Raw genomic sequence first — 11,263 nt, 5'->3', positions numbered from 1 at the left:
TCTGTTCAACACACACCAGGAACTGTTAGGAATCTGTTCAACACACACCAGGAACTGTTAGGAACCTGTTCACCACACACCAGGAACTGTTAGGAACCTGTTCATCACACACCAGGAACTGTTAGGAACCTGTTCAACACACACCAGGAACTGTTAGGAACCTGTTCAACACACACCAGGAACTGTTAGGAACCTGTTCACCACACACCAGGAACTGTTAGGAACCTGTTCATCACACACCAGGAACTGTTAGGAACCTGTTCATCACACACCAGGAACTGTTAGGAACCTGTTCAACACACACCAGGAACTGTTAGGAACCTGTTCATCACACACCAGGAACTGTTAGGAACCTGTTCAACACACACCAGGAACTGTTAGGAACCTGTTCATCACACACCAGGAACTGTTAGGAATCTGTTCAACACACACCAGGAACTGTTAGGAACCTGTTCATCACACACCAGGAACTGTTAGGAACCTGTTCACCACACACCAGGAACTGTTAGGAATCTGTTCAACACACACCAGGAACTGTTAGGAACCTGTTCAACACACACCAGGAACTGTTAGGAACCTGTTCACCACACACCAGGAACTGTTAGGAACCTGTTCAACACACACCAGGAACTGTTAGGAATCTGTTCACCACACACCAGGAACTGTTAGGAACCTGTTCAACACACACCAGGAACTGTTAGGAATCTGTTCATCACACACCAGGAACTGTTAGGAATCTGTTCAACACACACCAGTAACTGTTAGGAACCTGTTCATCACACACCAGGAACTGTTAGGAACCTGTTCACCACACACCAGGAACTGTTAGGAATCTGTTCAACACACACCAGGAACTGTTAGGAACCTGTTCACCACACACCAGGAACTGTTAGGAACCTGTTCAACACACACCAGGAACTGTTAGGAACCTGTTCAACACACACCAGGAACTGTTAGGAACCTGTTCAACACACACCAGGAACTGTTAGGAACCTGTTCAACACACACCAGGAACTGTTAGGAACCTGTTCATCACACACCAGGAACTGTTAGGAACCTGTTCAACACACACCAGGAACTGTTAGGAACCTGTTCAACACACACCAGGAACTGTTAGGAACCTGTTCATCACACACCAGGAACTGTTAGGAACCTGTTCAACACACACCAGGAACTGTTAGGAACCTGTTCACCACACACCAGGAACTGTTAGGAACCTGTTCAACACACACCAGGAACTGTTAGGAACCTGTTCAACACACACCAGGAACTGTTAGGAATCTGTTCAACACACACCAGGAACTGTTAGGAACCTGTTCAACACACACGAGGAACTGTTAGGAACCTGTTCACCACACACCAGGAACTGTTAGGAACCTGTTCATCACACACCAGGAACTGTTAGGAACCTGTTCAACACACACCAGGAACTGTTAGGAACCTGTTCAACACACACCAGGAACTGTTAGGAACCTGTTCAACACACACCAGGAACTGTTAGGAACCTGTTCATCACACACCAGGAACTGTTAGGAATCTGTTCATCACACACCAGGAACTGTTAGGAACCTGTTCACCACACACCAGGAACTGTTAGGAACCTGTTCATCACACACCAGGAACTGTTAGGAACCTGTTCATCACACACCAGGAACTGTTAGGAACCTGTTCAACACACACCAGGAACTGTTAGGAACCTGTTCAACACACACCAGGAACTGTTAGGAATCTGTTCATCACACACCAGGAACTGTTAGGAACCTGTTCATCACACACCAGGAACTGTTAGGAATCTGTTCACCACACACCAGGAACTGTTAGGAACCTGTTCATCACACACCAGGAACTGTTAGGAACCTGTTCACCACACACCAGGAACTGTTAGGAATCTGTTCAACACACACCAGGAACTGTTAGGAATCTGTTCAACACACACCAGGAACTGTTAGGAACCTGTTCAACACACACCAGGAACTGTTAGGAACCTGTTCACCACACACCAGGAACTGTTAGGAACCTGTTCATCACACACCAGGAACTGTTAGGAACCTGTTCAACACACACCAGGAACTGTTAGGAACCTGTTCAACACACACCAGGAACTGTTAGGAACCTGTTCAACACACACCAGGAACTGTTAGGAACCTGTTCATCACACACCAGGAACTGTTAGGAATCTGTTCATCACACACTAGGAACTGTTAGGAATCTGTTCATCACACACCAGGAACTGTTAGGAACCTGTTCACCACACACCAGGAACTGTTAGGAATCTGTTCAACACACACCAGGAACTGTTAGGAACCTGTTCACCACACACCAGGAACTGTTAGGAACCTGTTCATCACACACCAGGAACTGTTAGGAATCTGTTCAACACACACCAGGAACTGTTAGGAATCTGTTCAACACACACCAGGAACTGTTAGGAACCTGTTCACCACACACCAGGAACTGTTAGGAACCTGTTCATCACACACCAGGAACTGTTAGGAACCTGTTCAACACACACCAGGAACTGTTAGGAACCTGTTCAACACACACCAGGAACTGTTAGGAACCTGTTCACCACACACCAGGAACTGTTAGGAACCTGTTCATCACACACCAGGAACTGTTAGGAACCTGTTCATCACACACCAGGAACTGTTAGGAACCTGTTCAACACACACCAGGAACTGTTAGGAACCTGTTCATCACACACCAGGAACTGTTAGGAACCTGTTCAACACACACCAGGAACTGTTAGGAACCTGTTCATCACACACCAGGAACTGTTAGGAATCTGTTCAACACACACCAGGAACTGTTAGGAACCTGTTCATCACACACCAGGAACTGTTAGGAACCTGTTCACCACACACCAGGAACTGTTAGGAATCTGTTCAACACACACCAGGAACTGTTAGGAACCTGTTCAACACACACCAGGAACTGTTAGGAACCTGTTCACCACACACCAGGAACTGTTAGGAACCTGTTCAACACACACCAGGAACTGTTAGGAATCTGTTCACCACACACCAGGAACTGTTAGGAACCTGTTCAACACACACCAGGAACTGTTAGGAATCTGTTCATCACACACCAGGAACTGTTAGGAATCTGTTCAACACACACCAGTAACTGTTAGGAACCTGTTCATCACACACCAGGAACTGTTAGGAACCTGTTCACCACACACCAGGAACTGTTAGGAATCTGTTCAACACACACCAGGAACTGTTAGGAACCTGTTCAACACACACCAGGAACTGTTAGGAACCTGTTCACCACACACCAGGAACTGTTAGGAATCTGTTCATCACACACCAGGAACTGTTAGGAACCTGTTCATCACACACCAGGAACTGTTAGGAACCTGTTCAACACACACCAGGAACTGTTAGGAACCTGTTCACCACACACCAGGAACTGTTAGGAACCTGTTCATCACACACCAGGAACTGTTATGAATCTGTTCAACACACACCAGGAACTGTTAGGAACCTGTTCATCACACACCAGGAACTGTTAGGAACCTGTTCAACACACACCAGGAACTGTTAGGAATCTGTTCAACACACACCAGGAACTGTTAGGAACCTGTTCATCACACACCAGGAACTGTTAGGAACCTGTTCATCACACACCAGGAACTGTTAGGAACCTGTTCATCACACACCAGGAACTGTTAGGAACCTGTTCAACACACACCAGGAACTGTTAGGAACCTGTTCAACACACACCAGGAACTGTTAGGAACCTGTTCATCACACACCAGGAACTGTTAGGAACCTGTTCAACACACACCAGGAACTGTTAGGAACCTGTTCACCACACACCAGGAACTGTTAGGAACCTGTTCATCACACACCAGGAACTGTTAGGAACCTGTTCATCACACACCAGGAACTGTTAGGAACCTGTTCATCACACACCAGGAACTGTTAGGAACCTGTTCAACACACACCAGGAACTGTTAGGAACCTGTTCATCACACACCAGGAACTGTTAGGAATCTGTTCAACACACACCAGGAACTGTTAGGAACCTGTTCATCACACACCAGGAACTGTTAGGAACCTGTTCAACACACACCAGGAACTGTTAGGAACCTGTTCATCACACACCAGGAACTGTTAGGAATCTGTTCAACACACACCAGGAACTGTTAGGAACCTGTTCATCACACACCAGGAACTGTTAGGAACCTGTTCACCACACACCAGGAACTGTTAGGAATCTGTTCAACACACACCAGGAACTGTTAGGAACCTGTTCATCACACACCAGGAACTGTTAGGAACCTGTTCAACACACACCAGGAACTGTTAGGAACCTGTTCAACACACACCAGGAACTGTTAGGAACCTGTTCACCACACACCAGGAACTGTTAGGAATCTGTTCATCACACACCAGGAACTGTTAGGAACCTGTTCATCACACACCAGGAACTGTTAGGAACCTGTTCAACACACACCAGGAACTGTTAGGAACCTGTTCACCACACACCAGGAACTGTTAGGAACCTGTTCATCACACACCAGGAACTGTTAGGAATCTGTTCAACACACACCAGGAACTGTTAGGAACCTGTTCATCACACACCAGGAACTGTTAGGAATCTGTTCAACACACACCAGGAACTGTTAGGAACCTGTTCATCACACACCAGGAACTGTTAGGAACCTGTTCAACACACACCAGGAACTGTTAGGAATCTGTTCAACACACACCAGGAACTGAATAAAACACAAGGACCTGAAAGGACACAACCTTATAGGGACCCCAACATTATATGTCATCATCATCATAAGTAATGACCCTCATGAAAGTCAACAGAATGACCCCTGACCTCTGACTCCACCTTGTCCTTCAGGTGAGATCGCCCTGCTGCTGAACAGGCCGCGGGCGGCCACAGTGGTGGCCCGGGGACCCCTGAAGTGTGTGAAGCTGGACCGGCCCCGCTTCGAACGGGTCCTGGGGCCCTGCTCGGAGATCCTAAAGAGGAACATCCAGAGATACAACAGCTTCATCTCTCTCACCGTGTGAGGGGCCACCGGGGGCCAAATGGGGAGGGAAAGGTGCGGATGGGTGGGGCAGGGGGGTTCCGGTGACAGGGCTTCTTCCTGCCTTTTTTTCATTTGGCTCTGTTCTTCTAATTCTGATCTTCTTCTTCTCCTTCACTTTGACCTGTCCTGTCTCTGTAGCTTTATTTAAATGAACAAGGAAACATGTGGGAGGAATGTGACGAGGACGGACAGACAGTGTGGATGTACTTTAAATGGCTCATATGTTACAGGCGTCATACATGTTTACTGAATACGATACATGCTTGGAGAACGCAATGCATGGAGGTAGATTGCACTTGTATGTATTTTATGAGGTACTATAACAGGGGAGGGGTGGGGTAATTCAGGAAGGGAAGTCATGAATTCAGGAAGTGATGTCATGTTTACGTACAGCGATGGAGGAAGTTGGGTGTCTTTGCGCGCTGGTTGTAGTTTTTTGCCTTTTCGCTTTAGGGTCCTGGTCGTTGGTCCGTGGTTGCCATTTCTACGTCAAATCAACCCACTACCTGATGACACAGGCCTTTGTTACCTAAAAACTAGAGGTAGACTTTTATTCTTGTCTGTTTCATTGATCTCAATGCTTTTGAACTGTGCTTGTGTTGCTGGTACGTATGACGATGGGGTGTTTGTTACAAGTTATATTTTGAATAGGGGTTTTATTGATGGATGCTGCAAATGTGCCATGTGAAGGAGTGTGGCTTTTATTTTGTAAAGATACCTCCATTCTGATGTTTTATCTGAATCTGAATCTGTAAATTGTTCCAAAGGCGCAATAGTGTTTGTTAGATTAACACACACACACACTCTCTCAAACACATAACACACAGACACGGTCACACACTAACACACACACATGCACATGTACACACACATACACAAACACACACGTTCTGTCATACACTCATACAGGTGGATATACACACACACACACACACACACACTCTCTCAGGACTATAAATTCATAATACAAATGTCTTACACTGGATGCTTTTTCAGCTGATTTTGGTCTGTGTTAAATTGATTGGTGAGATCATTTTCCATCACTTTACAGTTCTTAGCTTTTGGTGAATACAGCAGTTTGTTTAACTTGTTTTGATGATGTTGATTTAAATGTTATTATAAATGTTTAAACCAGAGAAATAGACAAAGTTATGTTATTCTCTTTCTAAGTCAATGGAGATTGTGATCTCTATCTCGATTCAAAGTTGCACAATAATTGACCAATGGCAGATGATGTCCAATGGAGCTGACCTATAGAACAGCATCTTTCTGTATTCCACACTCTCATTGGTTCTCATCATATTATTCCATCCTTTTCAGCAAATAAATACAAGCTTCTGAACTCCACTGGTTTCTGTCTTTGTGTTTGCCATATATTTAACTGTGATGTTTCACTAAAGTTCTCAACCTAGAAACACTTTACAGACTGTATGTTTTACATCAGTTATCTTGTTGTTCTTAGTCCCACTGGTTTCACTGGTCGGCATGTCCTGCATCCTCATTTCTTGATTAGGTCTTGTTCTCTTTTGCTTTTTATGGCTCTCACTCCGCTCTCTCCTCCCACTCCTCCACCTCTTCCCCTCATTCTCCTACCCACCTACCCTTCCTCTCTCTCCTCCACTCTCTCCATCCCTCTTTTTCTTTCTCCCTCTCTTACCCCCTCCCACTCCTCCACCTCTTCCCCTCATTCTCCTACCCACCTACTCTTCCTCTCTCTCCTCCACCTCTTCCCCTCATTCTCCTACCCACCTACCCTTCCTCTCTCTCCTCCACCTCTTCCCCTCATTCTCCGACCCACCTACCCTTCCTCTCTCTCCTCTACCTATTCCCCTCATTCTCCTACCCACCTACCCTTCCTCTATCTCCTCCACCTCTTCCCCTCATTCTCCTACCCGCCTACCCTTCCTCTCTCTCCTCTACCTATTCCCCTCATTCTCCTACCCGCCTACCCTTCCTCTCTCTCCTCCACTCTCTAAGCCATGTGTCGGTCATCCGTCAGTGTATAGCGGGACGTCAGGATTCCTCACAGCTAGTTTCCACTCTGCTGTGTGGAATAAAGCTGAAGCCTTGACACATTCCTCCCCATCTTAAAGCCTGCTAAATCAACTGAGGAATGTGGCCTGCACTGAACCAACACAGTTTAGCCCCCCTCACACACAACCACCTGCATGTATGTGAGTGTGCACACAGACACGTTGATAGACACACACATTCATACACACAAACGCATGCTTGCAGACACACACATTCACACCATAAACACACCCACATTCATTTAAATACACACACGCACACACACACACACACACCAGCCCTGTCTTAGCTGCATACAAAGACACAGAAACACACACACACTGTCCTGCATACACACAGGCACACCACAGCAATCCCAGTGATTATCAGAGGCTCTTGTCAGAACAGCTAGGTTGTGTTTATGTCCCAACATCACCACACTCTCCTCCAGGCCCCAGAGCAACACACAGTACATCTCTACAGTTCACATTATTTCTCCTCTCCTTTCTCCTCTTCCTTCCCTTTTTGTTTCCAGTTTTCTGATTCACACTTTATTTCTAGTCGTCCACGTAATTCTTTCTCCCTCGTTCCCCTGCCTCGTCACCTCTCACAGTAGCAGAGACGGATGACGAGGTCAGTAGAGGGTCATGTAATAATTGAGGGTTTTCTCATTTTTTTATAGAGACACAACTCACAAACACAAATCAAGCAAATAATACAGTGTTTCAATGCATGTACTGTATGTATGGTGTTGAAGAACAGAATCATTCAGGCCCTGATGAATTCCTCATTATATACGTTCCTCCTTCAAACAGGTAGTCTAACGTTTCACCGTCACCTTCAACATCTCTTCAAACAGGTAGTCTAACGATTCACCTTCAACATCTCTTCAAACAGGTAGTCTAACGTTTGACCTTCAACATCTCTTCAAACAGGTAGTCTAACGTTTGACCTTCAACATCTCTTCAAACAGGTAGTCTAACGTTTGACCTTCAACATCTCTTCAAACAGGTAGTCTAACGTTTCACCTTCAACATCTCTTCAAACTGGTAGTCTAACGTTTCACCTTCAACATCTCTTCAAACAGGTAGTCTAACGTTTGACCTTCAACATCTCTTCAAACAGGTAGTCTAACGTTTGACCTTCAACATCTCTTCAAACAGGTAGTCTAACGTTTCACCTTCAACATCTCTTCAAACTGGTAGTCTAACGTTTCACCGTCAACATCTCTTCAAACAGGTAGTCTAACGTTTCACCTTCAACATCTCTTCAAACAGGTAGTCTAACGTTCACCTTCAACATCTCTTCAAACAGGTAGTCTAACGTTTCACCTTCAACATCTCTTCAAACAGGTAGTCTAACGTTTGACCTTCAACATCTCTTCAAACAGGTAGTCTAACGTTTGACCTTCAACATCTCTTCAAACAGGTAGTCTAACGTTTGACCTTCAACATCTCTTCAAACAGGTAGTCTAACGTTTCACCTTCAACATCTCTTCAAACAGGTAGTCTAACAATTCACCTTCAACATCTCTTCAAACAGGTAGTCTAACGTTTGACCTTCAACATCTCTTCAAACAGGTAGTCTAACGTTTCACCTTCAACATCTCTTCAAACAGGTAGTCTAACGTTTTCACCTTCAACATCTCTTCAAACAGGTAGTCTAACGTTTGACCTTCAACATCTCTTCAAACAGGTAGTCTAACGTTTGACCTTCAACATCTCTTCAAACAGGTAGTCTAACAATTCACCTTCAACATCTCTTAAAACAGGTAGTCTAACGTTTGACCTTCAACATCTCTTCAAACAGGTAGTCTAACGTTTCACCTTCAACATCTCTTCAAACAGGTAGTCTAACAATTCACCTTCAACATCTCTTCAAACAGGTAGTCTAACAATTCACCTTCAACATCTCTTCAAACAGGTAGTCTAACGTTTGACCTTCAACATCTCTTCAAACAGGTAGTCTAACGTTTCACCTTCAACATCTCTTCAAACAGGTAGTCTAACGTTTGACCTTCACCTTCAACATCTTCCACAGACCGGTGGACACAGCTCAACACTCCAACCCAGAGTGGTTATCTAACCAGAGGTGATGAGCTGTGTCTGACCTGTGTCTTGGTCTATGTAGAGTCCACAGCACCTGATCTGGCTTCCACCCTGGAACTCTGTGAGTGGGCCTGACCTTCATAAAGGCTGAAGTTGGCACTGCTATCAGGGTGCTATGACGAAGCATAACCTGCTTGGACCCCTCTGGCTGTGGGCCAGGGTGTAATCAGAGCTGTATTCATAAAGTGTTTCAAGGTAGGAGTGCTGATCTGGTATCAGGTCCCCCCTGCCCAAATAATCGTATCATTATATTATCTAAACTGTAAAACTAATCCTAGATCATATTCCGAGACTTGTGTGAATACGGGCCCAGGACACATGCATGCACACACACACACGAACACACACACACTATACATACTCTCTCTCTCTCTCTCTCTCTCTCTCTCTCTTTTAGTATCACACACACCACCTGGATATACTGTACAGGGTGACCAAGTTCATTGCCTGAGACATATAGTGCATTCCTCCATATAGCAGTCATCCATCTACACATACCCAGGCCAGGACAGCAGCAGTTCATGCCCAGCCAAAGCTCCCCATCCCTGGGATGATGAGAACCACAGCCCCCTACAACACATCCATCCAGGACAATTGTCTCATTGAATGAATGGTAAGTGCATTGTGTACAGGACATGGATTATGGCTTTGATTATATAGACATACATATAGCTTTAACACAGGTATCATTAGACAGTTCTGGGAACGTTACATTTGACATGGAGGAATGAGTGAAAGACATGAACCAGTTTCCCCTGATTATTGTGGGAATGAGAGCGTTGTAAGGAGAACCCAGGCCCTCTTGTGAAAGTGTGTTTTGTTTTCCATGTTGCTTAACAGCCAAGACAAGTGTGTGTTATGTTGTACATCTAGGGAACACAGCCGGAGCCCGTTGAGGTGGGCTGTGCTGTCCCTGCTCCTCCCCTCCCCTCCTCAATCGCTCCCGTTTAGCATGAGAAAGAACTCTCCCGGGACGAGGGAAGAGAGAAATGGGGATTTGAATCATTAAACATTCCTGCCAGATTGCCACCCCCAACCGATGACCACCCTCCCTCTCTGGCAGAACAACTCTCTCTGTCTCTGTCTCTTTGTCTCTGTCTCTCTCTCTCACTTTTCTCTGCCCCTACGACCCTGTTCCTCCTTCCTTATCTCTCCCTTTTCCCCTCCCAATCTCTTCTCTATTTCCCCCCCCTCTCTCTCTCTCCCTTTTCCCCTCCCAATCTCTTCTCTATTCCCCCCCCCTCTCTCTCTCCCTTTTCCCCTCCCAATCTCTTCTCTATTTCCCCCCCCTCTCTCTCTCCCTTTTCCCCTCCCAATCTATTCTCTATTTCCCCCCTCTCTCTCTCCTTTTCTCCCTCCCAATCTCTTCTCTATTTCCCCCCTCTCTCTCTCTCCCTTTTCCCCTCCCAATCTATTCTCTATTTCCCCCCTCTCTCTCTCCTTTTCTCCCTCCCAATCTCTTCTCTATTTCCCCCCCTCTCTCTCTCTCCCTTTTCCCCTCCCAATCTCTTCTCTATTTCCCCCCTCTCTCTCTCCTTTTCTCCCTCCCAATCTCTTCTCTATTTCCCCCCCTCTCTCTCTCTCCCTTTTCCCCTCCCAATCTATTCTCTATTTCCCCCCTCTCTCTCTCCTTTTCTCCCTCCCAATCTCTTCTCTATTTCCCCCCCTCTCTCTCTCTCCCTTTTCCCCTCCCAATCTCTTCTCTATTTCCCCCCCTCTCTCTCTCCCTTTCCCCCTCCCAATCTCTTCTCTATTTCTCCCCCCTCTCTCTCTCCCTTTTCCCCTCCCAATCTCTTCTCTACCCCCCCCCCCCTCTCTCTCTTTCTCCCCCTCTCCCCCACCCTCTCTTCCTCCTCCTTCCTTCCATCTCTCTCCCTGTTCCCCTCCCATGGACCACTATGGACCCAGAGCTCACGGTGGCATTCCCACACTGGGGCATCTTTGTGCCTGTGAATGGGGAGGGACACGACTCCAATGGCACTTGTCGGTCACAAAAACAAGTGGGCTGAAGGAGGACAGAGTATGAGGAGAGGAGGACAATATGAATGGAAATATCAAACTATTGCTCTTGGCCCATATTCATAGA

General features: G+C 46.1%; 1 protein-coding gene across 1 annotated transcript in view; it reads left to right on the top strand.

Moving 5' to 3' along the window:
* Positions 1–6,403, top strand: part of LOC118937774 (cAMP-dependent protein kinase type I-beta regulatory subunit-like) — a 45,738-nt gene extending 39,335 nt beyond the window's left edge. Inside the window, exon 4 of the mRNA XM_036939079.1 lies at positions 4,864–6,403. Within this exon, the coding sequence (XP_036794974.1) occupies positions 4,864–5,036 (173 nt within the window). The 3' untranslated portion in view covers positions 5,037–6,403. The remainder of the gene's footprint in view (positions 1–4,863) is intronic.
* Positions 6,404–11,263: the final 4,860 nt, after the last annotated feature.

The sequence above is a fragment of the Oncorhynchus mykiss genome, chromosome 12 (assembly GCF_013265735.2).
Source record: "Oncorhynchus mykiss isolate Arlee chromosome 12, USDA_OmykA_1.1, whole genome shotgun sequence".
Taxonomy (NCBI): domain Eukaryota; kingdom Metazoa; phylum Chordata; class Actinopteri; order Salmoniformes; family Salmonidae; genus Oncorhynchus; species Oncorhynchus mykiss.
This window is presented reverse-complemented; position numbering and strand designations above follow the sequence as displayed.